Genomic DNA, 25707 nt, shown 5'->3' on the forward strand with positions numbered 1-25707 from the left:
TGCTAGCGTCGACTCTGCTCGGAGATGCAGTTCCAGCACATCACTCCTGCAACCAGAAGGATTAGAAGCAGGATTAAATTTGCCAGGGAAATTAAATAAATGAACAGATAAATTCCTGTGTCAGAAAGGAGCTCGCTGTCGTTACAGCTTGTTCACATCCCCGGCTGCGTCTCCACCTTTTAGCTCCTGTCCCTGCAGAGGTCAGGTGGTGCAAAGGCAAGGCTGGGGCTCAGCTCATCCCTGGGAGGTCTGGAGTGGAGCAGCATCTCCCACATGGAGCCCCAAGGCTGTCAGCTTCAGGTGTGTTGGACGTGAGGGATGGAGCAGCTCTGCTGGGAGGAAAGGCTGAGAGAATTGGGATTGTTCAGCCTGGAGAGGAGAAGGCTCTGGGGTGACCTCATTGTGCCTTTCAGTGCCTAAATGGACTCCAAGAGGGCTGGAGAGGGACTTTTGCAGGGCCCGCAGGGACAGGACAGGGGGAATTATTACTGTGTCCCACAGCCATAGGGAGGAGGAGAGGAGAGAAGATCCAGCAGGCAAGAACTGTGCAGCAAGATTGATTCATTTTATTATTTTACGAACTCTTTTATAGACTTTTTTCTTCATAGTCTAATTGGACAAAGGATCAGCCACCCCTTGGGGTGATTGGCTAAAATCCTAAAACATCCATTGTCAAAATATTTTCCTACTGTACCATGAACAAAGCTCGGCAAGGTCGCAGGGGTTCATAGCTTATAGAACTCTGCAAATATCTTCATGAGAGAGAAAAATATCTCACGGGACTGGAAAGAAGCAAGAGAAATTCTTGCTAGCAGCAGTACTGTATCCACGGGGAATGACTTCAGGTGAAAGAGAGTAGGTTTAGATGGGATATTAGGAAAAATTCTTCCTGGGGAGACCCTGGAAGAGGTTGTCCAGAGAAGCTGTGGCTGCCCCTGGATCCCTGGAAGACCAGGTTGGACAGGGTTTGGAGCACCCTGGGATGGTGGAAGGTGTCCCTGCCCATGGCAGGAGGTGGAACTGGATGATTTTTAAGGTCTCTACCAACCCAAACCCTTCTGTGATTCTCTGTGGAAGCAGTAACCCCTGTCTTCAAACTGATGTAAGATGTGAAAGAAGTTGATGGCTGAGCATTGTCTCCTTTTTGTTTTTGCTGTTCAGAAAACAGAATTAGCCGGTGATGAATCTGCGAGTCCTGTAAGTGTATTCTACTTTCCAGGTAGTGGCCTGACAAATGACAGGGATTTTGTAGGAAATCACTTTAGCAAACGCTAAAGGGCACTCATCTCTGAGCCAGAGTGCAGCAGCTGCTTGGGCAATTCATTGCTGTGTCCAATTCCTAATCGAGGCGCTTGTTTGTAATTGCTCTGCCTGGTAACCCTGGCATGGCTGGGGTAGTCTGTGAAGAGATATTTAAAAGCAATCTGCGTTTTCTCCCTTGGAAATCTTCGCAGCCATTCTCATTGCTTGAGTTTCCAACAGGAGAGGCAGTAGCTTTTGGCTTCTGCATGATCAGGATGATTGTCAGGGCGCTTAATGAGCTTTGTGCAGAGTGAGTGCTTTCGGAGCATATGTGTGCAGCAAGAACCTCTCCTGCTGGCTGGGCACGCTGCTCCACAGGCAGCCTGCATCTCCTGAGCCTGGGAGTATTGCAGTGTTTCCAGAAACCCATTTGGGATTAGGACTACATCGAGCTCATCCCTTTGAATGTAGCTCTATGGTGAAGCCAAAGTGGAAACGATTTCTAGCGCGAATCACAAGGTGTGAGCAGACTGCCTCTTTTTACTGGTTGGAAAGAGAACTGTGCTTCAAACCTTTGACAAGGAGCTTTGTGAGGCAAGGTGGTGGCTGATGTGAGTGCACAATAACAGCCTGACAGGTTTGCACCATGCGCTGACACGTCGTGTCAGGGTTGCTGGGGATGGAGCCGAGCTCTTGGCTGGAGCTGCAGCAATTGCAGATCGAGCGATGTGTAATTTACTGAGCTGCTTGTTAATTCTCTGAGGTGATGAAATCTCCTGGGCATATAATTACTACAAATGTTTACTTGACTCTACCACATAGCTTGACATTATACTCCACAAGTTTGTACCTCACTGAAGTTGTGGCCTGGCTGTAAAATGCCACTGTTAGGCAGCAAAATATTAAAGAAGTATGGATGAGACTAAAGGCATTTTAAAAACGTTTTCTACACCTCGGAATTACAAACATTCATCCCATCTCCTGCTGATTACACACTTTGTAATAGCTATTGTTTCCACGGCTGGGGTTTAATTTTCCTCAGTACGCTGGCAGCGCTGGTGATCTCAATAACAATCCTCCCAGCAAGGCTGCGAGGGCTGCGGGGAGGCCAGCGGGGAGCAGCCTGACTGACAGGTATTTTAAGCCTTTTTGTGCTTCAGGATTAGTGAAACATTCCCAGGCAGACCTGTTGGAGCGGGGAATACGTGGGATCCTGGCTCTGTCACCTGTAGGGGAGCTGAGGTGGCTTTGGGGTCAGGGTGGTGTCGTTTCTCCCTGCAGGTTACGCCTCAGCCCGTGATCCCTGCGGAGCCTGGCGCAAAGGTAATGCCAGATTTCCAGTGAAATTAAAGCCACCCTCTCACTGTTTGTGGCTAAACTGCTGCTCAGGAGCTTTTCAGTGACACAGGTCAGCCCCATAGTGCAGGAATGTGTTTGAGCTGAATATTTTGGGGTGTAGGGGTCACCAGCAGGTGCTGGGTGAGGCTCTGGAACATGTTCTGCAACACCAGTCCCGTCTACACAGCAGTTACAGAACCACTTCCAGGATCACTGAGTCCAAGCTGTGCCCCATCCCCACCCTGTCCCCAGCCCAGAGCTCTGAGTGCCACCTTCAGCCCTTCCTTGGACACCTGCAGGGATGGGGACTCCAAACCTCCCTGGGCATCTCCTGCCTATGCTTCTCCACCAGGTCTAAAAACAGATGAGCCACACTTTGCACCAGTCTGGGTATTTTCTGGGGTCCTGGATTGTCCCTTGGGAAGGGGAGAAGTGGTGCTGGAGACAACAACCAGCTCCTGGGATGGTTCGTCCTCACCTGCAGATTCCTTTCAGCAGCCCTGGAGCTGATCTTGCAGCGAGTGAGAGCCGCTCCCAGACGCTTGGGGTGCCCAAACTTGTCCTGGATTATAGAAGCTTAGAGTATTTGTTGAAAACACTGATTTCTTTGAGTGTGAAAGTGGAATCTCTTGTGCCCAGCAAGCTTTTGTGAGCCCATTTAAACCTTAGCCAAGCTGAGAATGAAAACAACTTTCACGCTAATAAAGCCAAAGTTGCAAAATTAGAAATGCTGTTATTACAAAAGAAAAGCAGGCAAAATTAGCAAACAGAAACTTCATGTGTACCTGGGTTAGGAGCTGCTGAAGGCGCTACTCCAGAGGAGGAATCTTGTTTGTCTTTGCTTTGGTGAGTTCAGCCTGACAGTGCTCAGATTTTGGAGAGGTCTCTTGGGGGTGGAAGCCCACCTGGGGATTTCACTCTATATTTAATTTTCTGGCTGCTCCATAAGGTAAGAGGCATTTTAGAACAGCTCTCAGGCTTCCCTGATTCCTCCAGTGGTTTGAAGGATCTGTGTGTGCTGTCAGCTTGGATTTACCTGCCTGGTGCCCAGGAGAGTGCCACTGACCTTGGTTTCTGGTGAGTGGATCTGAGGGAAGCAGGGGGATTGGGATGCTGCAGTTTTCTGTTTCTCAGGAAGCTCACAGAACTGCAGTTCTTTGGTGATATTTATAAACGTGTAAATCACATTAATAAATCCCCCCAAGAAAGATTTTCCTGAGACAGGAGAGTGGCCCCAGCCTTGTTTTACTTCACCAGTTGCTTCTGTTATTGGAAAGGCAGGGAGGTGTTGTGGTGCATGAGTGGAATTCGACAGGTTTCCCATGGAAACAGAAGATCAGATTTTTATTTTTTTTTTTTTATTCACCACTGAAGCTGATGTCAATCAGGAGCATCTGTGCTGCCCTCAGAGGATACACCCTGGTGCAAGCTGAGTTCTCCTGTGCCCGTGTGCTGAACAGTTTGTACACCCTCGTCTGCCTTAATGTACCTTATTTATATATATTTTTTAAAACTGCCTGGTGATATGATCCTAATATTTCTTTTTGAAATAAATTCCTCCTGTGGCTCCAGCCTGGGGAGTTCAGGCAGGTTTGAAATGCTCTCAAATGCAGATTTTGCTGCTTTGCTCTCTGATCCCCCCAGACTGGCATTGCCATCACAGGGTCCCCAGTTCCCTGCTTGGGGCTTTGAGACCTGGGCTCTCTTTCATTTCTTCCCCAGTGAGTTGCTGTTCCAGCCTCACAAATTCTCCCAAGTCCCTGTGCTGCCTGTCTCTGCACAGCACTGATCCCTGCTCCGCTGCACTCCCAGATTTTGGCGGAACCATCCCTCTCCCAGGATCTGTTCCCTCGCTCATCTCCATGGAACAGCAGCTGCTGAGGCCCCATGTAGCTGCACCAGCTTCGTTTGGTGCCTGCTCTGATTTCCTTCTGTGCTCCTCTTGCTGCCTCCTTTTTCCTGAAACCTCCCTCTCTCCATCTCCATTTCACACTCCAAGTCTTGTGCTCTCTGTGCTGCTGCTTCACAGCAACTTTAACCCTTCAGTCTCATGGAATGGTTTGGGTTGGAAGGGACTTAAAGGCTCATCCACGCCCTGCCATGGGCAGGGACACCTTGTGCTATCCCAGGCTGCTCCAAGCCCCATCCAAGCTTCCCTTGGACACTTCCAGGGATCCAGGGGCATCCACAGCTTCTCTGGGCACCCTGTGCCAGGGCCTGCCCACCCTCACAGCATCCCTTGCTGCTTCCTAATTTCTGCGTGTAATTTCAGCTGTCTGTACCAGCTGTTGAAACAGCTTTGCTCAAAAAGCATTAAATTCTGTGTTTCCCTTTCCCTTTTCTACCTCCAGTGTCAAACTGGCTCTGATTAAGAGTTGTGTTTGGGTTTTTTTCATACTAACTTGGCTCTGCTGTTTCCAGTGTGGGAATAGGTGAGAATCTCAGTCATACCTGGACCAGGTAAAAATGAGTCAAGACACATCTGCTTTGTGAAACATCAGTTGGAGCTTTTCCCCGAGCAAGCCAAGCCTTTACTGGAATTGGGTAAACCCAGTTGCCTTTAATGCTGTTCCCAGGGTTACCTGCTGGGAGGAACAGAGGGAAAATTCTGTGCACACCAATGGCAGAGTAAATCCAGTGCCTCCCTGACCCTGGTTGAGAAATACCCTAAAGCATCCCAGAGGCATTGCTGTACGTGACCGCTGACTGGGAAGAAATTCTGAGAGCAACAAATGTGTGAGAAACCTTTTTGAAATCCATATTTCTCAAGAATTCTCTCATTCACGTCATGATACTCACCTCCATTTCCTGCCTCTGTGTAAACCTGCTTAGTATGGGTTGTGATATCATTTACCTGATCTACTCCTCTGTTATTGGTGGAAGAGGAGGGGAAAAAAACCCCAAAAACCGCTGTATGAAGTGCTCTGCCAATTTACCATGCCATAAAAGAGATATGCCGTAGTTATTACTAAGGTCTAATTATGTAAATGACATAATTTAATAACCATTATTAAATCCCAGCAAGCTTTATTTCTTTTCCTTATTGTTGATAGCTGTCCTTGATAGGAAAAATGTCACGATGCCTATCATAAAAATTAATTCTTGTGGGGCTTTCACACCATTGCAGGGGCTGGGAGTGCAGGAGGCCTCACAGGCGAAGGCGGAGGCTGATTCCTGTTATCTTTGCAGGAACAAATGTTGTCCACAAGGAGAGCAGGCAGAGGAGAGGAAACTTTCACAACAGCAAATATTTAATTAAAAAAGCTGCTTGGGCCAACTAGTTGTGGCAGCAGCTGCTTAAACAGAGATCTGTCCTCTAAATAACTGCAGCTATATAAAGGGAGCGAAAGGAGAGTAGAGGGGAAAGCTCCAAGGGCTTGTGCTGTAATTACACAAGTGGGTTTCATTTTTGTGTTTTGGTGTCTTCAGTAGCCACGAGCCCTTCTCTGCCTGTCTGGAAAACCAGGATGCCTCAAGCTCTGGGAGTTTGACAGAGAGAGGAGTGTCAAGAAAGCCAATACATCACAAGCTGCCTGTATTTGAGGTGTGCAAGGCCTCATAAGGAAGGCTTTTCTGCCACATAGAATAAAACAGTTTGGTAGGCGCAGAATCAGCTCTTTTCTAGCGTTCCCTGACTAAGGGAGAGGTAGGTGTGTGTCTCTGCTGCAGCAGTGTTGGCGTTGTGCCCTCGTGCCAGGGAGCTGCCCCAGCTGGGAGCAGCTTTCTGCATTTAATGTCAGACTTCTGGTGAGTTCCCTTTGCACCTTCTGGATCTGCCATGTTGTGACCTGGACCTGCAGAGGTTCATGCCATTCATTCAACATGAAATGTTATTTTTCAGGGAGTACCTCAGAGCATCCATCAGGCTCCCAGCTGCAGTTCAGTTCCATAATAAATGTTGTTTGGCCCCCCAGCTGGGCTGGGCAAGGAAAGGGAATGTGGGGTGTCCATGCGTGGTCTGTGTCAGGAGAGCTCTTTGAAAAGCTCAGATCCATAAGGAGTAAATCCATGAGTCTTCTCCGTGCTCTGGGGACGTTCCAGGCTCAGGGCTGCAGGGAGGTGTGAAGGAGCAGAAATTCAGTCAGAGATTTTTGAGAGACAAGTGTATGGAAGGCATTGTGCGGTTTTTGTGCGTAACTGACTCCTCTCTGTGGTATTTTTAGGTGTTTTTAGCCATTTTCTGGTTAGTCTTTATAAGAAACAGAATTCATTCAGTGAGATAGTGATTAGAGGGCAATAAAGTTTATCCATGATGTGACACAAATGAGATAAAAACCATTTGACCTACAGTATTGACAATTTCTTCTTTAATTTTTTTTTTTTTTAAGAGAAAGGCAGAGCAGTGTCTGTGATGCTGTAGAATGTAAATGGACAGGATGAAATCTGTAGTGCAGTTATCATGGAAAATGTGGCATGGAAAGCACTTCTGCCACTTGCATATCATTGATTAGAGCAATGCTTCTGCAGGTGGGCTGGGCAGCAAAGCCCACTGTTGTCCTGCAGAACCTGGTGTTATGCGCAGAATGGGCAAGGAAATCCTGGTTCTGCCTGTTTGACGTTCAGCGTGAAGCTTCCCCTTGCAGTTTTACGTAACTTCAGCAGATTTTAATGGTTCATGCAGAACTTTCCACTCCTGCTATTTGCTTGCTGCACTTCTAATTTGATTTTATTTACTTTAATTTCCAGCAAGGTGGAGCTGATTTTTTTCCAAAACTGGGGGAAGATGATGCCGGGTTTGAGCTCGTTGTTCATAAAGTCACATCGTGGGGAACTAGGAGGAGTTTCAGCTTTTGAAACAAAGATTTCATATTTGCTGGTGGGGTTTGGGTGAGTGGATTTTGCTGTTGCCATGGGAAAGCAAAAAGCAAAAGTAAAGGAAAAGAGGGACCTAAATTGCCGTGGTGTAGTTAGTGGGCACTTCCTCTGGGTTGTTTCTAAACCTTCTGGTCTGGCCTTGGGAGATACTTTATCAGCCCCTCACGAGCTGAGGGAATCAATTTAGTTTTGCCCAATTTCCTCCAAAACAATTTTCCCCAGGTACTGGGGAAACAGGTGAGCAATTATATTTTTCCGAGGCTTTTAGGCTGTTTGAACAGTGTGTTTTGCTGCCTGCGTTGCTTCCTCGATGTTCTCTGCTCAGCCACCTAGCTGGAGTCAAATTATATCTCTAAAGATCAGCTGTGCCTTAAAATACACCCCGGGCTTGTGATCTGCCTGATGGAACATCTCCTGTGATCACCTGAAGATGCTGCAGTCACTGACAGCTGCTGCTCTGCATCCTGCCAGTGCTGAAAGGCATGATGAATGTGGATCCCGAGGAGAGAGAAACAGAATTACAGAGTCTCTTTTCCCTTTCCTTCACAGCTACAGTTGATATATTCAATATATTGTCAGCCAGCTGTCTTCAGTGTGGTTGACGGATGTTTTGATTTAGTGCCTTGGAAAAAAAAGGCATTAATGGAGAAAAGCAACTGTTGCAGCTAGAAAATCATTGGGGTTTGGAGTGTTTTGAGTGATGCTTTTCCCTTACAATGGTAAAACTACTGGAGCAAGTGCAGAAAATTGCTGCTGTGCTCAGAAATAATCCTCACCTTATCAACAACTTGATTTCCCTGAAAGCTTTGCCAAAAGATGCTTTCGTCAACAGAAGCTATAGGAACAAAATGATGACCAGATAAATTGCAGCATTATGCTGCTTAGAAGAATGTCTCAGGCACTCCTGGTATGATTCTGAGCTCTTTCCTCCCTGGAGATCGTGACAAAAACGTGTCCCATCTTCCTCGTGAGTCTCTGCTTGGGATTTGCAGCTCCTAAAAGATGCAGGTGAAACAAGAGTGTCTCCCCTGGGTGGGCTGGGCTGCTGAATGGGTGTTTTTATTTAGGCTTATTGGGGGTTTTATTGAGCTGTGAGGTTTTTAGTGGAAAAAGGAGATTGTTGTAGATGCCAGGTGAAAACAAGGAAAGTAGGAAATGCAGAGTCAGGATGAATTATCCATGCATCTCTAATGCCATGCCATTTGCTCAGGTACTCAGATTCCTAATGCACAAACTGGGCCACATCCTACAATTATTGCCCTAAATCGAGTCCTCTGGTGGTTCTTTCATGGCAGACTGTAAGTCCCACTGGGAAGTGTGGATCCTCCTGTAGAATCAGACCAAGATTCCCAAAGTGAGAGTTGGTGCTCCCTGTCCAGACAGGCACATGAGGATTTCAGAGTGATGTGGATGGTGTTTAATGTGTACTCTTAAACACTTCCATGCAGTGTCTGTGTGAAATCACCACATTTCACTTGATTTTTTTTTTTTTCCCTAAGTAATCCCTTGTATCTCTGGCAATGTAGAAAATGGTGCAAGCTTAATGGCCTTGACTTTTAGGGAAAAGCAAGCATGGGGAGATCCTCCATGAAGCTGAAAGAGCTAATCTCTGTTATTACACAGAAGGAGGAGAATCAGAGGCAGGCAGGGAGTACAGAGCCTACATGCTGTGAAACTCTCCGTGGTCACGAGTCACTGGCTGCAATTCATTTAAATTAGGAATACACAGTGTCCCAGTGACTTTCACTGAGGTACAGGGATAAAACTGAGAGAGGAGATTTGTTGCAGTTTTGGGGTTAAGTTTTTCTTGGGGTCTAAGGTTTTTTGTGTGATGCACGCCAGGATTTTTTGCCTGGGGTCTTGGGAATACACTGAGCATCTCCCAAGTCCCTGAGGCAGAGAAGCTCTGTGAGTGTGCATTTTGCATAGCACAGATGAAGCAGGGAGCTCAGATTTAGGGGTTTTGGTGTCTGACAGTATTGCCAGTGTTGTACACTGTGGGTGAGTTCACCTGCCTGTGATGCAGCAGGAAAAGATGATCCTTAATGGATCGAGTGGGAATAATAGCTGCTTTCTGCTGTTTATAGAGGTAATTCATTTGCAGTTAAATCCCTTTTCCCCCTCTGTTCGTGTCGTCGCCTCGTTACCAGCACAGGGAGCTCTCCAGCAAACACAAACCCACGCTGTGAGAATCACCAGCACCGAGTGGAGCCCTCAGTGCCCTGCAGTGGTTTCTGCCATTGTCAGATGAATTTCCTGGCACTGGGATGGTTCCTGTGGCTGGAATAGAGCCCATCAGGGGCTGCGTGTGTAAATTTCCCCCCTGCTTTAGTAGCTGAGAGAGTGCAGGATTCCTCCCGTGGCAGAATCCCGGGGAGCCCATGGCTGTGCCTTTGGAGTGTGTTCTGTGCTGTTCTCCCTGAGCTTTCTGCTGACTGAACAATCTCATTAGCCCGAGGCCTGCCAGAGCTCTGCCCGGCACATCCCTGCCCACATTTCCCAGTCCACAGAGCTCTCCTGGCTTCGTGTGTGCCAAGGATGTGCTCCAAGCAGGAGCTGGAGTGGCTCAGACTGGCTGTGGCATGTGCTGGCTTCCAGGAGAGCCTTTCAAGGTGAGGCAGGGCTGCTTCAAGGAGGCATTGCTTTGCTGTAACTCACGTTTGTTTGTATTAACAGGAGAAAGCTCATGCTTTCCCCAGTGTTATGTGTTTTGAAAGAGGCAGAGTGAGTGTACAAAAGAAGCAGGCACCTTTGCAAATTCCTGTTGAAATTTCGGAGGGTTTGCATGGCCTCTGTTGGCAGAGGCTGTCACTGGCGGTCTCATCTGAACACAAACTGCAACCTGCTCCTTCCCTTTGTGCCTGGCTGCCACAGCCTCACCCCCACTCACCCACCCACCCCACCTGCTGCTGCCCTTAGCTTTCTGCTTCATGCTTGACCTATGGGCTGAAATCCTAATGGCTGTTGAAAATTTCAATTAATATAAAACTAGTTTCAGCCAGAAGTGTGCTAAGCTCGTTTAGGAGATTCAGTATCTCAAGGAAATGCAGAATGGCAAAAGCTTCAGACAACATTTGAATTTTTAACAGGCTGTGCTTTCAGGTGTGCCTGCAAAGCTCAGATCTGGGCTGGTTTGTGACCAGCAAGGAGGGTGACGGTCACTGGGTATTTGTAGGTCACGACATTCCTCTGCTACAGCATTGTCTGCTCGTGCTGGAATAATTTCTGTGTTTTCCTTGGTTAACAAAAAATGAAAGATGTGTGGCCAAACCTTCAGGTGGAGGGGGTAAACCAGACACACGTGGGGGGATTAGGCTGCTCTTACATCTGTAAGTGTGCATATATAAAGAACTTTATTTTATGGTACCGTAATTATGCAAAATACACTTTACAGTGCAATGAAGGAATACAGTCTTAGAATTTCAGCGTGGTATTTTTAATTCCACTCTAAATACCTTAGAAACTTGCTAATTAAATACTTGTGGATTTCTCAGAAGCCTGCAGGATGTCTCCACAAGCATTCTGTGCTGCAGGATGTGGTACATACACCTCAAGTACACTACATTAAATCCAGATTTTCCCCTGGAAGAGAGGTTGGTGCCACAGTAGAACAGGGAGAAGGCCTAAAAAAGATGAGTGTAAATATATGGATTAGTTCCCACTCAAGAAAAGATTCAGTTTGTCTCTAGAGAGCTAAACTTGTCTGTCACAAGAGCTGCTGTAGTGGTGCTCCCCCAGTGCTCAGAGCTGCTGCCCAGTTAACCCAGTCCACAAATGAACTGGAGAAGGAGCAGTTTTATGTTCAGTGAGGATGGGTAGGGAAGCAATTAAGTAAAAAAAAAAGGTACTTAAATTTATGGAGGAGAGGCTTGTTGGTATTGAAGAGCAGAGGTTTGATGAGATCTGGCTCAGAAAGTCCCCAGGCAGCTGCAGGAGGAGGGAGGATTTCTGTTCTCCCTCTGAGCCACTGTGGGGTCATCTGGCATCCCATTTCACTGCTGTTCTCCAGATCAGTGCAGATGTTGGTATTTACTGACACATTTAAGAGCATCCACAAGGGGGGATTTGGCCGCAGGATGTTCAGGTTTGTGTGCTCCTGCTGGAAGGAGTGCCCAGGGGGATGGTTATCTCCATTTCCTGGGAAGTGCCCTGTCAATAATGTTACCACTGAAGTTTAGTGAAGTGTCCGTCAGCAATGGCCCACCCACAGTTCACACTTACTCCTTCGGTCATGAACAGGCTGAACCAGGTATTGATCTCCACCCTGGATTTTCTTGGGAGTCTTTGTTGCAAGTGCTGCTCAGGGCATTTTGAGGGTCCAGCAGAGCAGGTCTGACTGGGCTGGCAAACCTGGGCTCCTGAGCGTCTTTGCGGGTTACAAGCCACGTTTCTTCAGCTTTCCATCCCTGTGTGTGTGTGACAGCCATGCACAGCTTTAAGGAATGTGCTCCTTGTGCTCAGTGCTTCAGCTGCCAGATGTACAAAACCGATTAAATCAGGTCTCCCAGGTGCTGTGCCATTATATGGGCAGAGAGATGACCAGGAGAAATTATTAACCATTTATTGCTGGCTTTTAAACCATTTCAGAGCATAGGGTGGGATCTGATGAGACTTGAGGGGATTGCACTTTAGGATTCTGTTGGGAACAGCAGGGAGCAGATAAGGGAATATTTGTGAAAATGGATCGCTGGTGCTGGCTGCCTTTTTCTGGGGTCACACACCTGGATTCCAAGATGCTCATGCACCTCCTGCTTCCCCTCAGCTCAGGGCAGATGTCCAGCAGAAACACCAGAAACTGAGTTTTCACATTATCAGCACAGGCATCAAACTGAGCCATCGGTCACAGCCTGGGGACAGCACCATCTGTCACCCTGCCCAGCCCACGGCTGACCTGCTCTCCCAGAAAACCAGCACCTGGCAAGCTGGGCTCCCAAATTCCTTATTTATTCCTTAGTTCCTGGACACTTTGGCCCAGGGAAATTAATTCTATTTCACTCTTTATTGAGTTGAATGTTTTACTGCTGCATTGTGCTACAGCCTTGCGGGCATATTTCTTTTTAAATTATATTAATTCCATTTTTAGAGTGGTTTTGTGGTTTGGAAACTGAAAGACTGATGCATTACAAAATTGGGAAGGTGCAATAGTTGCAATGATAGTTGAAACACGTAAATTTGGGGAAATAATGCTAAAGCTGTGTAACTACACTGAAAACTTTTCCTTTTGATGTGCTGTCCGATGTTTATGAAGTCCTTGGCAAGATAAATTGTACATGGGCCTTTCTCACTAAAGCTCCTGAGAGTGGAATTGCATCTGAAATAAAGTATCTCTGTTGTGTGCTGCAGTGTATTTGGAAATATTTTGCCATGGAAGGAAGAGCAGCTTTCTGATTTGGGTGATTATTTTAATCACCTCCAGCATATGCATCATGGGCTGCTTTTTTAAGAACTGACAACAGCCCAAAATAGGTGATGGGGAAAGAGTCAAGTGAAGGTTATCCTCTCCCTGGTACTGATACTGGGATGTGAGAAATCTTTTAGGGGAAAAACCATGGGTGACATTGACACCTGAACTGAAATGGGCTCCTTATGAATATTCCCTCTCTTTCCCAAACTCTGGAGTGACTCTGCACATGGGGGGTTTTCAGGGGAAAAAAAAAACCCATCTATAGCTGCATAAAACCTGCTGCTGGAGTAGTACATTTATAGCAGAAATGCAGCAGAAATCCCCACCTTTCCCAGCTGATGAGCGAAGCAGGGAGCTCCCTGTGGCGTGGAAAAGCTCGGAGGTGATGAATTCCTTCTGGGAGCTCCCCGGGGCTCTGCCTGGATCCCAGGGCTCTCGTTCCTCTTCTGGGAGCTGCTCTGGGAGCACTTCAGAGCACATTTCCTTACCTGGTGAGTTTTCCATGCCCCACTCATTGGAAGGTTTTGCAGTGCTCTGTAGCACTGAACTCTTTTCCTACCTTAATGGTTCCATGTGGTATAACTAAATAACCAAACTTTTATTTTTGCTACCAGGCAGCAGTTTTTTTCCAGAGTTTCTTCCTGTTGTTCCAAAACTGGTGCCACACGGGAGGCTGTAATTTCTAATTACAAATATTTACCAGCGCTGTAACATCCGTGTCACTGAGAAATTAAACCCAGCTCTAGCTAGTGAAGAGTTTAGCCCAGGGATGTGCCAGTGTTAAGCTGTGGGGATCCATTACTTTGCTGAAGATTTGTGTTGTACAGGACTTAAACAAGGAACAAACCTTAGAGTATTTGAAGAGGGAACCAAAGAGCTGAGGTTGGTGCCATATTTAGTAGTGCATTATGATTTCTCTTGGAAGCAGTAGACCAGTAATCTGGGAATTTTGGCTGTCATCCTGCTGCTATTTATGAGCAATTTTAATGCAGTAATTACATGTAGGGGAAATTGTTCACTAGGTTGATGAGATAAATGGAAATTCAATCTTTTTTTCTTGTTTGGTTGTCCAATATTTTTATTACATCCCTCTGGAAGCAAGGGGATATAATAAAAGAATCTGGAACTCCACTGCTCCTTGGAAATACTGATAGTTTGAAAGATTTGCTCAGTGTAAGTTAAAGGCAGCTCATTAAACAAACAAATGAGCTGTCCTCAGAGCAATCAGTATTTACTATTAACCAAACAGCACAGTAAATAATGAATTGCAGGTAAGGAGCTACAGATAAGTATTTGCAGTGAATTCAAATTACTTGACTTAAGCCTGAGGCAGAGAAAAGCAAATAGAAAGATAGAAATAGAGGGAGGAGGGGGATAGAAGAAGGGAGAGGAGGGGCTGCAGATGTAACATTTGTTGCAGTAATCCGTGTTCATTTGTTGTGCAGAAGAAAGGCTTTTTTGGGCAATCTGGTGCCCCCTCCCTGGTGCAAGTGGTGCTCCTTGTGAGAACAAAGGAGGATGAGGAATTCCTGGGGAAAAGGAGAAAAGAAGGCTTTGGGAAGACCCTATAACATCTTTCCAGTGTCTGAAGGGGGGTTACAGGAAGGCTGGAGAGGGACTTTGGACAAGAACATGGAATGGCTTCCTACTGCCAGAGGGCAGGGTTAGATGCGATATTGGGAAGGAATTGTTCCCTGGGAGGGTGGGCAGGCCCTGGCACAGGGTGCCCAGAGCAGCTGGGGCTGCCCCTGGATCCCTGGCAGTGCCCAAGGCCAGGCTGGACACTGGGGCTTGGAGCAGCCTGGGACAGTGGAAGGTGTCCCTGCCCATGGCAGGGGTGGGATGGGGTGGGCTTTAAGGCCCCTTCCAACCGAAACCATCCTGTAATTCTGTGAAAAGCAGGACTCTGGGCCTTACCCAGCTCAGAGAGCAGGGCTTATGTTTTTCCCAAGGTCAAGATTTTGCAAGTGGGTCCCTGGCACTCTCCTACCCCAAGGACAGAGCTGTGCTTTGGCACCAGCGAGACCGAAACCTGCCCACGGCTGCCAAGTGCCTGCACAGCTCCCTCAGTCGTTTCTCCAAATTAGTTAGGCAGCGAAATTGTTCATTTGCTAGGAACTGGCACAGGTTGAGAAGTTTGGGTTTGGAGTTTAATCATCGCTGGAGTGAAAGATTGTGCTGCCTGAAGTTTGGGTGGGTGGCTGTGTGTGGAGCCAGGATGGATGGAGCTGTCTGGGGGATGGCTGATACTGCTCATTAAGGAAGGGGCTCGGCGTGTTTTGGGTGCTGGAGGTGAGGGGGAAGCTCGGGGATTTAATCAGGATCCCTGCAGTTTCACCTGAGGCCTGGTGGGACGGCCGAAGGCGTGACAGGCGTCCTAAACACCTGAAGCTTGGCAGCCCTGCCTAAATGTCACCTTGAAAAGGTGAAGAGCTTGGCCCAGGTCTCTGCAGGGAGGATGTGCCTCACCTGGCTGCCTGCTGAGCACCAGCTCTGCCCAGAACAGGGCACAGAGCAGAGACCGGTGAGTGGGGCACAGGGGGGAGATGTGTGTGCAGTGTTGGCATTCCAAAATCCCAGTCACAGCCAGGGTATTGCCTCTGCTGCTCCATCAGGGGTAATACACAGACACAGCAACAGGGGGCTTGTCCTGCTGGGAGGTTGTCACAAGGTAAATTCCTCCACAGAGAGCCTCTTGCTTGATTCACATCACCCCAGGACTGCACCTCATGGAAACCCCTCAGAATAAGCCAGCCGAGGTCCCACGCAGCTGCAGGGAGGTTCCCGAGTGGAATTCTCTGCTGGATGTGCCCAAGTCCAGCACTGCTGGTCCCCCTGTGCTGGCTGCTTCCAAATGCTGGTGCTGTCAGCCCCCAGCATTAGTATTCAAGCCAGGGAACAGGAGTGAGGTGCTAGACAGGCCGACTAATTACAGCAGCCTGCAGAGGCAAGTCGGGCTGTACCACATGATAAAGGATATCCTGCTTGCTTGGAACGTTGCTGCTTTGCTCTGGCACTTCATTAAAAAAAAAAAGAAAAAAAAAATAAGGTGTGAACTAATTGGTTTGGTTAAGGGATCGAGCTGTGCTCTTGTTTTTTTCTTGAATTTAATCTGAATTCATGCAATGCTTTGTAATACTCATCTAAAGGGAAACTTCCCACGACCTTAGCAAGCTGCACACCTCCTGTAATCCCAGCTCCCGTGCCTCTGGCTGGCATCCTGACCTGCCTGCTCCTGTCCCCAGAGCTGTCAGCAGATGGGGGAGAGGAGGCTCTCGCTGCCACCAGCATACCATCTGCAGGCAGCAAGGCTGGTCAGGTTTTATGAGCCTAAATTGCAATTGTGCATCCAGAGGGTTTCCTGTCAGAGCATCTGTTTTACTGGCGATGACACAGATCTGGAGCTGAGCGTGTGCCAGGGGCAGGTGAGGAGGGGGAGAGCCCCATCCTGCAGTGACAGCAGCCATCAGGTGGCTGCTGGCTGGGGCTGCTGCATGTCCTGTATGTCCCCTGTGCTGTCACACAGCCCAGGTTTTGGCAGGCTGAGCTTTGGAAAGCTCCCCTGCTCACAAGTCAGAGCCAGGAGAACTCAAACTGGGGGAATATTGACTGCCACAAACAGAACTACTGGTGTGGCCTGATTCTGGCTGATTTACACCCAGCATAGCCTGGGGGTACCAGCTGAGCCTGTCCCCTGTCCCTGTCCCCTCCAGTGCCCTTCTGCAGAGCAAGGCACTAAGCAGATTAGTCAGCTTCTTCCATCAGCAAATACTCCGGGCCTAAGATACTTAAAAGACATCTGGTTTTTAGCCTCATTTCTAAACAAATGAGGCTTATGTGATTATAGGGTCTGTCGGTTGCCCCTCGTTGGCCAATTTCAATCTTCACCCGGGGATTTTGGTCTCACAGATGTGAACTTCCAGGAAGTTTTTGTGGACTGGTGGCCGTGTGAACAGGAATCATCCTGGAGGGAGGGCCACAGCACAAGCTGTGCTTATCTTGGGGTTGGTGTGAGAGGGAGTGTGCTGGGGGAAAGGGAAATCTCTACTTTCTGCCTGTGTTTTGTAGAGAAAAGCAACCATAAGGAGAAAACCCCCACGGACTGGAGGGTGTGGGCTGCGTGCCTGAGCTCTGCCTCTGCCCCAGCTGTGCTGAGCAGGGACAGCCATCCACAGTCCCACCTCCTGCTGCCCCACATGCCAACTGCTCCCTGTGATCCCGGGATTTCTTTTCTGATCCCTGGATTAACGGGGTGGGATGTGCAAAGATACAAGAGCTGTGTGTGAGCCAGGCTTAGCCTGGCAGTGGGTTGTTGCCCTGGTGCAGCTCTGCCTGTGGGACAGAGCTCGCTGGGCTGTGCGGGGCTGGGCTGCCTCATCGGTCCTTGGCTCCTGCAGAGTGGCCTTGTCTTCAAAATTGCTCTTTCAAAGTTATTTTGACAACTGAGGTGTAAATTCTCCTGAGCCTGATGTCCCTTAGCACTGTGGTAGAGGGTGCACAGGTAAACACAACTTGTGCTGGTTAATAATTGACTGAGGTACCGTGGATGAAGCTGGAGATTGGAATCTTCTGTGCACCCACTTTTGTAGAGTCACAGAATCCCAGAGTGGTTTGGGTTGGAAGGGGCCTTAAAACTCATCCCATCCCATCCCCTGCCATGGGCAGGGACACCTTCCACTGTCCCAGGCTGCTCCAAGCCCCAGTGTCCAGCCTGGCCTTGGGCACTGCCAGGGATCCAGGGGCAGCCCCAGCTGCTCTGGGCACCCTGTGCCAGGGCCTGCCCACCCTCACAGGGAGGAATTTTTTCTTAATGTCGCATCTAAATCAGAATTCTCTCCTTTACTTCACTGTGAATTGCACTTAAATGCTCATTAGAGCTGGATCTGTCTCCTTTTTGCAGCTACACAACATTTTTGCCTCATAATTCAGAACCTAAGGATATCTAATAGAATGTGTAAAACCCATGTAGAGCAGTTCTGGGGCTGTGGGGGAAAGCAAAGGTTTCATGTTCTGGTTCTTAGTAATGAACTAAATGAGATTGTGTCCTTTGAGCATAAATGAAAGATAAAAGACAGATGAGATTTATGAACAAGGTCATTAGTGTACCAAATTTCTCTCATTAGATCTGTTACATTACTTTCCAACTTACACAACTCTCATTAGAAAAATTTATGAACTGGAATGATTACAAATACACCATATTCTAAACCATCCCTACTTTTAATTGCCAAACAACAAAAAAATAATTATACTTCTGCGCTATAATAGAGCTGTACTATTTTGTTAGAAATTTAGCAGGGGTTGTTCTTGAAGCCAGGGAATGGGGGGAGAGGAAATTGGACCATTTAGTGCAATTTAGCTGCAAATCTGAAGCATTGCTTTAATTTTATAACCTTGTCAGACCCAAGTTGGTATTGCAGGCTAATATTGCTGTTTGTTCTCCTCACTAGACTCCCACTTTCACATCTCTGCGCCTGATTTGAAGTGACAGTGAGCGGAAGCATAAGGTATCTCTCATTCTGTTTGGACTCCTTGTTTACAGAAGAGTGATGGAGATGCTATTAAGCACAAGAGGCATCACCATATGCCTGTTTTTCTTTGTATTGAGTTTGGCAGCAGCTATTGAAATACCATTATCAGGTGAGTTGTAGCTATTTGCTGTGCACTTTGCTGTTTTGTTTGGTATTCCTTTACAGCTCTCCCTGAAGGAAAAATATTAAATCCTCCTTTCCAGTTGTGTTCCATTTGGAATTTAATCTTGCCACAATGTGGCCTTTGGGAAATTTGGGGCTGATAAAGAACTAAGCTGTCCTGTTTGGGCCTGCTTAAATGGAGCAGTAAAGTTGTCTAACAACATCTATCTGGTGTTTGCCATCCAACACAACGCTTAGCTCTGAGGGTTTGGGTTTGGATTTCACTTAAATTCCTCATTTTGGCTCTGAATCCCCCTGAAGCTTGTTTGATGTGCATTTATCCCTCCTTACGTGTCGTGCAACCTGCCATTCCAGCCTGGGAAAGGAGCAGGTGGATGTCTCCGGGCAAATGTTGGTCCCCAGAGAAGGATTTCACACTCCGTGGGCTGCTCCGGGGAGCAGCTCCTCCTTCCCTCGCCGCCTGGGATGAATTCAAACTGCTTGTTTTACATGGATCATGAGCTTCCAGGACACGTGTAAAATACAGGATGAGGCTCACAGGGAACAATCCAAGGAAAGCCAGGGGACCCCTCTGCCTGGAGTACAGCCCAGACCTCCCGAGCTTTGCATTTTTCAGACATAAATGGACCAGGAGGGTTGACAACAACAGTTTGCTTTGTTGTTTTGGTGGCAAAAAAAGCCCCAACAAAGCAAAACTCAACAATATTGGAGCTTACGAATTACTGTGAGGAAAAACAAAGAAGTAAACTTAAAGAATAAGAAATTTAGGCTCTTTTCAGGTCTCAGAGTAGGACACAGACCAGTTTCAGGGCATCCTGTGGGTCTGCCATGAGCTCTTAGCACTCTGGAGCCTGCCAATAGCCCTTAAAAGAGGAAGCCAACCAAGCCAGTTTATAGGATATTTTTGTAAAACTGTCCAAATGTGCATTGGAAAGTAGAGGTTTTTTTGGTTTTTTTTCAGGAAGGTGCTGCAGTGGCTCCTTGAGTTTCAATAAAGCCAAAGCGGGGCTGTGATGTGAAGTGCAGGACAAACTCTCTGGGCATCCACTGCTTTTATGAACCTACCCCAGGGAACCACCTAAACCTTAATTAGCTCTAATGAAGCATTTTATATTTTAATAGAAAGAGTTGTTTCTGATCAGTGAAGCTGGTGGGCTTAGAAGTGTTCAGCTTTGAGACCACATGATATGACAAGGCACCACATTTCACTTCAGCTCTGAGCTCCCGGGACTTAAAGCAGCACCCAAAGAGCCTGTTAATTCTCTTCCTGGCTGTTGATAACAATGGGATGATCCTATTATCCCCAGCTCCACTGCAGGGAGCATTCTCCTTCCTGTTACACAGGCTTTTGCAACACTTTAATTCCGTCAGAAAGAAGGAAAAGTTAGTGCAGCCTCCTTGCGTGACCGTGCGGCTGCGCCCCGGGGTGGGTGTTAAACCAGCCTTGCAGTCCGTGCCTTTTCCTGGTGGTTTTATCCAGGATGGAGGCAGCAGTTTGCTAATCCATGTGTGTGCATCTGTGTCTGGCTTAAATCCAGGTACTGACTCCACCGAGGAATAAATTTGCCAGTCCACAGCGCCGGGCTTTGGCTTTAGCTCTGGCGTGGTCCCAGCTCCCCTCTGCCCTGGCTGGGTTGGGAGGGCAATGAGGGTGGGCACTGTCCCTCTGCCAGGCCTTTCTTTGGCTGCTGAGGCAGTGACAGTGATCATTTTGGGGAGCAGACAGTACTATCCATGCCAGGGGGGTGATGCTCATCTTTTTCCCAAGGCAAGCCTCACTTTGTGCGGGAACAAGGCAATCCTGCCATTGTCCTTCTCCACTCAAGGGGAGCTCAGTTTGGCTGGAATGGCCTTTTAACCCGATTCCTCCTTGTGTTCAGTTTCCCAGCTCCCAACAATCACGGAGCAATCCCACACCCAGGTTGCCTACCCCTTTGACGAGGACTTCACCATTAAATGTGAAGCCAGAGGAAACCCCCAGCCCACGTGAGTACTGCTTGGAGAAGCAAACAGAAGCCAAGCTTGCTTTTAACTTTGCCAAACATTGCTGTGGCTGTCAGGAGCTGCTGCACAATAAGCTGCTCATCATCCTCGGCGGGGTGAAGGTTTGGCTTTCCATTCAGGCCATTCAGCTTTTGTTGGTCCATCACTTCCACTTGCCCTGTGAATAGGTATCAACATGGTTTTCCTTGCTGGGGGATGTTTCATTTCTGTGGCACGTGCCAAATTCAGCTCGTGATTTAAAAAACAATCTTGTCGGGGTTGTGCTGCAAGAGATGGGCTGGGTCATGGTAACCTAAGGGGCCCAGCTGCTCCTCTGCCTCTTCCACAGCAACCCTAAAAATCCCAAACACATGGAACTGTGTATTCAAACCCCACATTTGCATTTTATCAGATGTCTTGTCTGTTCCTAACACCAGCAGGGCCGTGGCAGTGGTACAGAGAGACACATAAGGAGTTATTCAAATAAATAGCCAAAGACAAGCTCTGTGCAGTTTACACCAGTGTGGAAAAGAGGAAGATTTTTAATGAAAATGTGATTAACAAGAGTGTAATAATAACACAGTAAAAGCTCCTCCCGAGGCTTTCACCACTGAATGGTGTTTGGGCTAAATTAATAGCTGGTTTTTACATCATTTTTTCTCTTTAATCCTTCCCTTCTTTCTCTGCAACACAATTTAAACTTCAAAAGGGCATTCTTTTATTTATATCAAGATGATTTGGTAATTTTTAATTGAGCTCTGAACGGGGATTTGTAGCATGATAACAAATTCCCTTTGTTCCACTGTTGGTCAGTGCATCAATGAAAAGTTTCCTGGTGTATTTAAACGATGTGACAGTGCCTGTTAGGTGAAGGGATCCCATATTCCCTCCATCCTGGAGCAAGGATCCAATATTCCCTCCATCCTGGAGCAAGGCAGTTTTGCCAAGACTGGTGAAGTGCCAAAACAACGGTTTTGCTGACATTAATTTATTCTCTTAAAACAATGCTCTTAAAAAAAACCCAACCCAAACAAAAAGGGTACATATTCTACCAAATGGATGTGTAACTTCCACCTGTCTGATTTTAAATCAGTTCAGATTTAAATCAGTTTAAAATTTCAGTCCCTCTGAGAATTGCAGGTCCAGAAGATGTGACAAATGCTTCAGCATTCATCAAAATCACCCCCCAGCAGCATCAAAACTACAAATGGTTCTATGGCAAGGAGAAACTCCGTGGAATCATCTCCATTTCTTCTGGTTCAGCCATGGTGGAGGGTGGGAAAAGCTCTTGTGGATCTTTGCCATTCCAAAGCAGCAATTCCACCACAGCCACACCCTTTGCAAGGCTCCAGGTCCTGTCAGCGTGTGGCCCTGGCGTTCCCACATCTGTTCATCGCTGTCCTTGCCCTGAGCTCTGTGCTCATGTCTCTTGTCACAGCCAGCTGTCCAAAAGCAAAGTGTGTGGAAGGAGAGATGTGCCCGAGAGCCAGCACGAGGCAGAGGAGCACGGTGCTCACTGTGCCACTCAACTCTCTCCTCTTACGTGGACTTTTTTCTTTTCGTTTGATAAAACCCTCTTGGCCCCACGTTCACCCGTGGTTTAGTACCAAAATGCTGTTCTGGGGCCTGCCCATTATAACATCTCTATTATTTTTCAGCTTTAACTGGACTAAGGATGGAAAACCATTTGATTTATCTTCTGATCCGAGGATAGTTACATCTAACAACTCTGGAACTTTTGTGATCCAAAACCGGGGAATCATCAACAATTTCCAAGGGAAATATCGCTGCTTTGCATCCAACATGCTGGGAACTGCCATGTCAGAAGAAATTGAGCTGATTGTTCCAAGTAAGGGCTTCTACTTTTGGTTTGAATTTATAATTATTACTTTTATTATTAAGATGAGAACTGTCTTTCCTCAAAATAAATGAGAAAGAACCAGTCCCTAAGGTGGTGTGTGGTAAGACATGAGTTGTTTGTTGTTCAGTGAATATTCAAAGGAAAAAGTTGTATTTTCTCCCTGGAATGATTTAATTTAGTTCCTGGTTTTGAGGAGAGAAACCAAATCTGGATGCAAGGTTTCAGACCACTGCACTATCAGCTCCCACAGGTTATTACTGTAAAATAGCAATGGATGCAAATGTTTGAAAGCTCCAGGGGAAGTGATTTGATCAGATGTGAGTTCATTAATCTGATGTCAGCAGCATTCAGGGTTTGGGATAAATACTGATGGGGAGAATAATAAAGCCCTGGAACTGAATGGAAAACAAGCTTTAAAATAAAGCAGGGAAAATTACTGATCCTAGAAATTTGTGCTTCCACCATTAGCACAGAGGAAGGGCAGAGGGGGAAATTAGGGATGAAGGACCAGGTTTGTAGAAGTGGGATGAAATTTATGAATAGAGTCAAAGAATCATTAAGGTTGGCAAAGGCTTCTTAAGATCGAGTCCAGCCCTTAACCCAGCCCTGCCAGGTCCAACACTAAACCATGTCCCAGAGCTGATACAGCTGGTCTGTACCAATCCATTAAATCCTTGTAGTTTGAGAGATGAACACTCATTTTGGTCCTAAATTCAGGATTGAAACATATGAAATTAGGAGAAGAAAATTTGAAGCAGAATCTTCCCAGTGGGAGGACAAGAAACTTGGGAGCAGCGTGAGAACCTGAAGCAGGTTTTATGATGCAGTTCAGTGGCAGAGATGGAGAGGAGAAGCAGCAGTGCAGTGGAATTTTTTCAGATTAGATCCTGCATTTCCAAGCTCGTACGGTATTTTGTTATCAAATATCTGACATCTCCATGCTCAGGTGGAATCCTTGTGGCAGGAGTTACATCCGCAGCCTTCTCACCCCCACAGTGCCAGGAGCTGGCTGCTTTGTACAAAACCCACTTGTGGCAGATCAGTGCGGATGAAATGGGCTGTGAGAAACCTGAATAAACATTTTTGTCCTGTCTTCAGTATAGGAAATAATCCTGAGAAGCATTCAAGGCATAGCCAGGGCTGGGAGAGTCATGGTGCTGTGGCCACAGTGAAAACAGGACATTGCAAGGGCTGGGAGAGTTGCTGGGAGGGAGCTGCTGAGGATGCCATGTAAATGTATTTTATGAGTGCTCCTCATGAAAGACATGCCTTCCTTCCCTTCCATCCAGTTTTATGGACTGTTTTTTTCTTTTCCCTTGGGAAATCTATTTCATGTTGCAGTGTAGGGCACAGTAATCCCTGATGCCAGAACTTGGTGTTTGGTGAGGAATTAGCAGGATTCCAGGTGTTGCTCTGTGGTTTAGCCTCCACTACCATGCAGTTGTTTTAAGGGAAGAGCATTCCAGAGTGGAGGAGAACTGCACGAGATTTTAGGACAGCAAGTTGAGGTTTATTGAGCTGTTGGCTGCACAGGTAGGACAGGGCAGCTGGTGGCAGCTGGAGTTTCGGGCAGGGACAGGAGAGTCCTGCAGTTAAACTTTATGCAGGACATAGTTTTTAATTTTGAAGTCTCCCCAGGGCAGTGGGGTTAATACAACCTCTCTTAAGCAAAATGTCTCACACTCATTACATTTCAGAGGAGTTAAAGTGCTCAGTGTCATGTTTGTACCTCCAGCAGCAGAATATTCTGATACTCCATTGCTACTGAACTAAAAAAGATGCTTAAAACGGAAAACAAGGAGTTGATGTCTGTATTTGGGATTATTGAATCTGTATTCAGGAAGAGATTTTTTGCTTTTAATGAAAAACAGTCTAGAGTAGCTTAAGTAGATATTAAATATTGCGGGAGTGGATGGCAACAAATTCATGGAGAGGTTGTGAACATGGTTATTCTCAAAAGCAAGAGGAATTTTAGTGCTAATATATGCAAAGTCCTAAACCCAGCAAATAAATACATGGTACAGATAATGCATCAGAGGGATTTACCCAACTCACACATCTTTTAAAGCACAATTGCTGTTATTAGAACTCTTCTGCCATCAGTCCTTTCATTTACTGGTGCAGTGTAGATGCTGCAAATTAAATCAGGATTCAGAGAGGAGTAGAAGGCACCTTTGATTTTCTAAAGTGCTGGATGCTCCACAACTGTGCCCCAGTGAAAGAGCTGCTGGTGCACAGATCCGCTGTAAATCAGGCCCTGCCACAGAGGGGCTGGGGATAAATTACCTCTATTCACCCCCAGGTTTTGAAGCAGAGACTGGTACATGTGAGATCACTCCCTGCATTCATGATAATGATGCAGAGGTGGCAGAGCTGTGCCAGCTGTATTCAAGTCAGATGTAAAGCTCCTTGGCAAAGTCACCGTGCCAGGGAAGGGAAGAAAACCCCAGCAGAGCCGGGCAGTTTCTTTCATAAATTACATTTCCACTGCAGAAGCAGAATACTAGGTCTGTGAGGTTGCTGCTGAAAAGGAGAACAAAAGACTGTTTACTCACAGTAGTCATTCCAGGGAAGCAATAGAAATGTCAGCAGAAATGATCATTAAATCTCACCTACATAATGAAAATACCCCACCTCCCCTATGCAGGATGACATTAAGGAGAGGGGAAGAATGGGCTCTGAGGATCTCGATGTGTTTGCAGCTCTAACAAAGGCCAGATTGTTACAAGATACATTCAGCATGAAAATGAATTTAAATGGTGAGAACACAGACTTCAGCTCCCCTCCTCCAGCATTTCGGGAATCTGCTGCTTGAATTAGTGAGCAGGCCCAATGCCAGAGGAAGGAGAAGAAGTACAGTTTAAACTTCTTTAATTAACTCTGCTGTAAAAGACTCTTCATGACAGACTGAGTTAAGATTTATGCTCGGTTTTTCTAAAGCTGCTGCTCCAGAAGACCAGAGACCTGAGGATGGAAATATTGGCTGAACGGAGAATTATCCCGTGGCAGGCTGTGCTCTGCCAGTGACGTTAGTGCAAGAATTCCTAAAGAAAGCAGGACCTAAGTTGATATTCGAACACTCAGGTGTGAATATCCTGAAATCAGTAAAAGATACTGAGCTGATGAAGTAGACCATCCCAGTTTCAGGAAGGCTTTGGTGTAACCTTTATGGAAGAGAAAACAAAAGAGAGCAATTTACTGAGTCTTTGCAGGTGATGGGAATGAAATTTAACCCTCTTGCCTCCTAAGCCATCCTTTACCTGTGGCAGCTTTTCTGGCCTCCTAAATCCTTGGTTTCACTCTGATCCTTGCCTGTGGCCATCATTTTGAAAAGGTAACAGAGATTTATGCAGAAACAGCTGTCGCTGATTCCATTCCACACCTGTGGGAGCGAGTGGACTCCACGCTCT

General features: G+C 46.9%; 1 protein-coding gene across 7 annotated transcripts in view; it reads left to right on the forward strand.

The window, feature by feature from the left end:
* The window catches only part of CHL1 (cell adhesion molecule L1 like), a 105478-nt gene that overhangs the window by 32203 nt on the left and 47568 nt on the right, over positions 1 to 25707 (forward strand). For all 7 annotated transcript variants that reach the window (XM_017747249.1, XM_017747245.1, XM_017747248.1 and 4 more), the window contains 3 exons: positions 18250 to 18439; positions 20334 to 20439; positions 22095 to 22285. In XM_017747249.1, coding sequence (XP_017602738.1) covers positions 18349 to 18439; positions 20334 to 20439; positions 22095 to 22285 — 388 coding nt within the window. In that variant the 5' untranslated portion in view covers positions 18250 to 18348. The remainder of the gene's footprint in view (positions 1 to 18249; positions 18440 to 20333; positions 20440 to 22094; positions 22286 to 25707) is intronic.

The sequence above is a fragment of the Corvus brachyrhynchos genome, unplaced genomic scaffold (assembly GCF_000691975.1).
Source record: "Corvus brachyrhynchos isolate BGI_N302 unplaced genomic scaffold, ASM69197v1 scaffold91, whole genome shotgun sequence".
NCBI lineage: Eukaryota > Metazoa > Chordata > Aves > Passeriformes > Corvidae > Corvus > Corvus brachyrhynchos.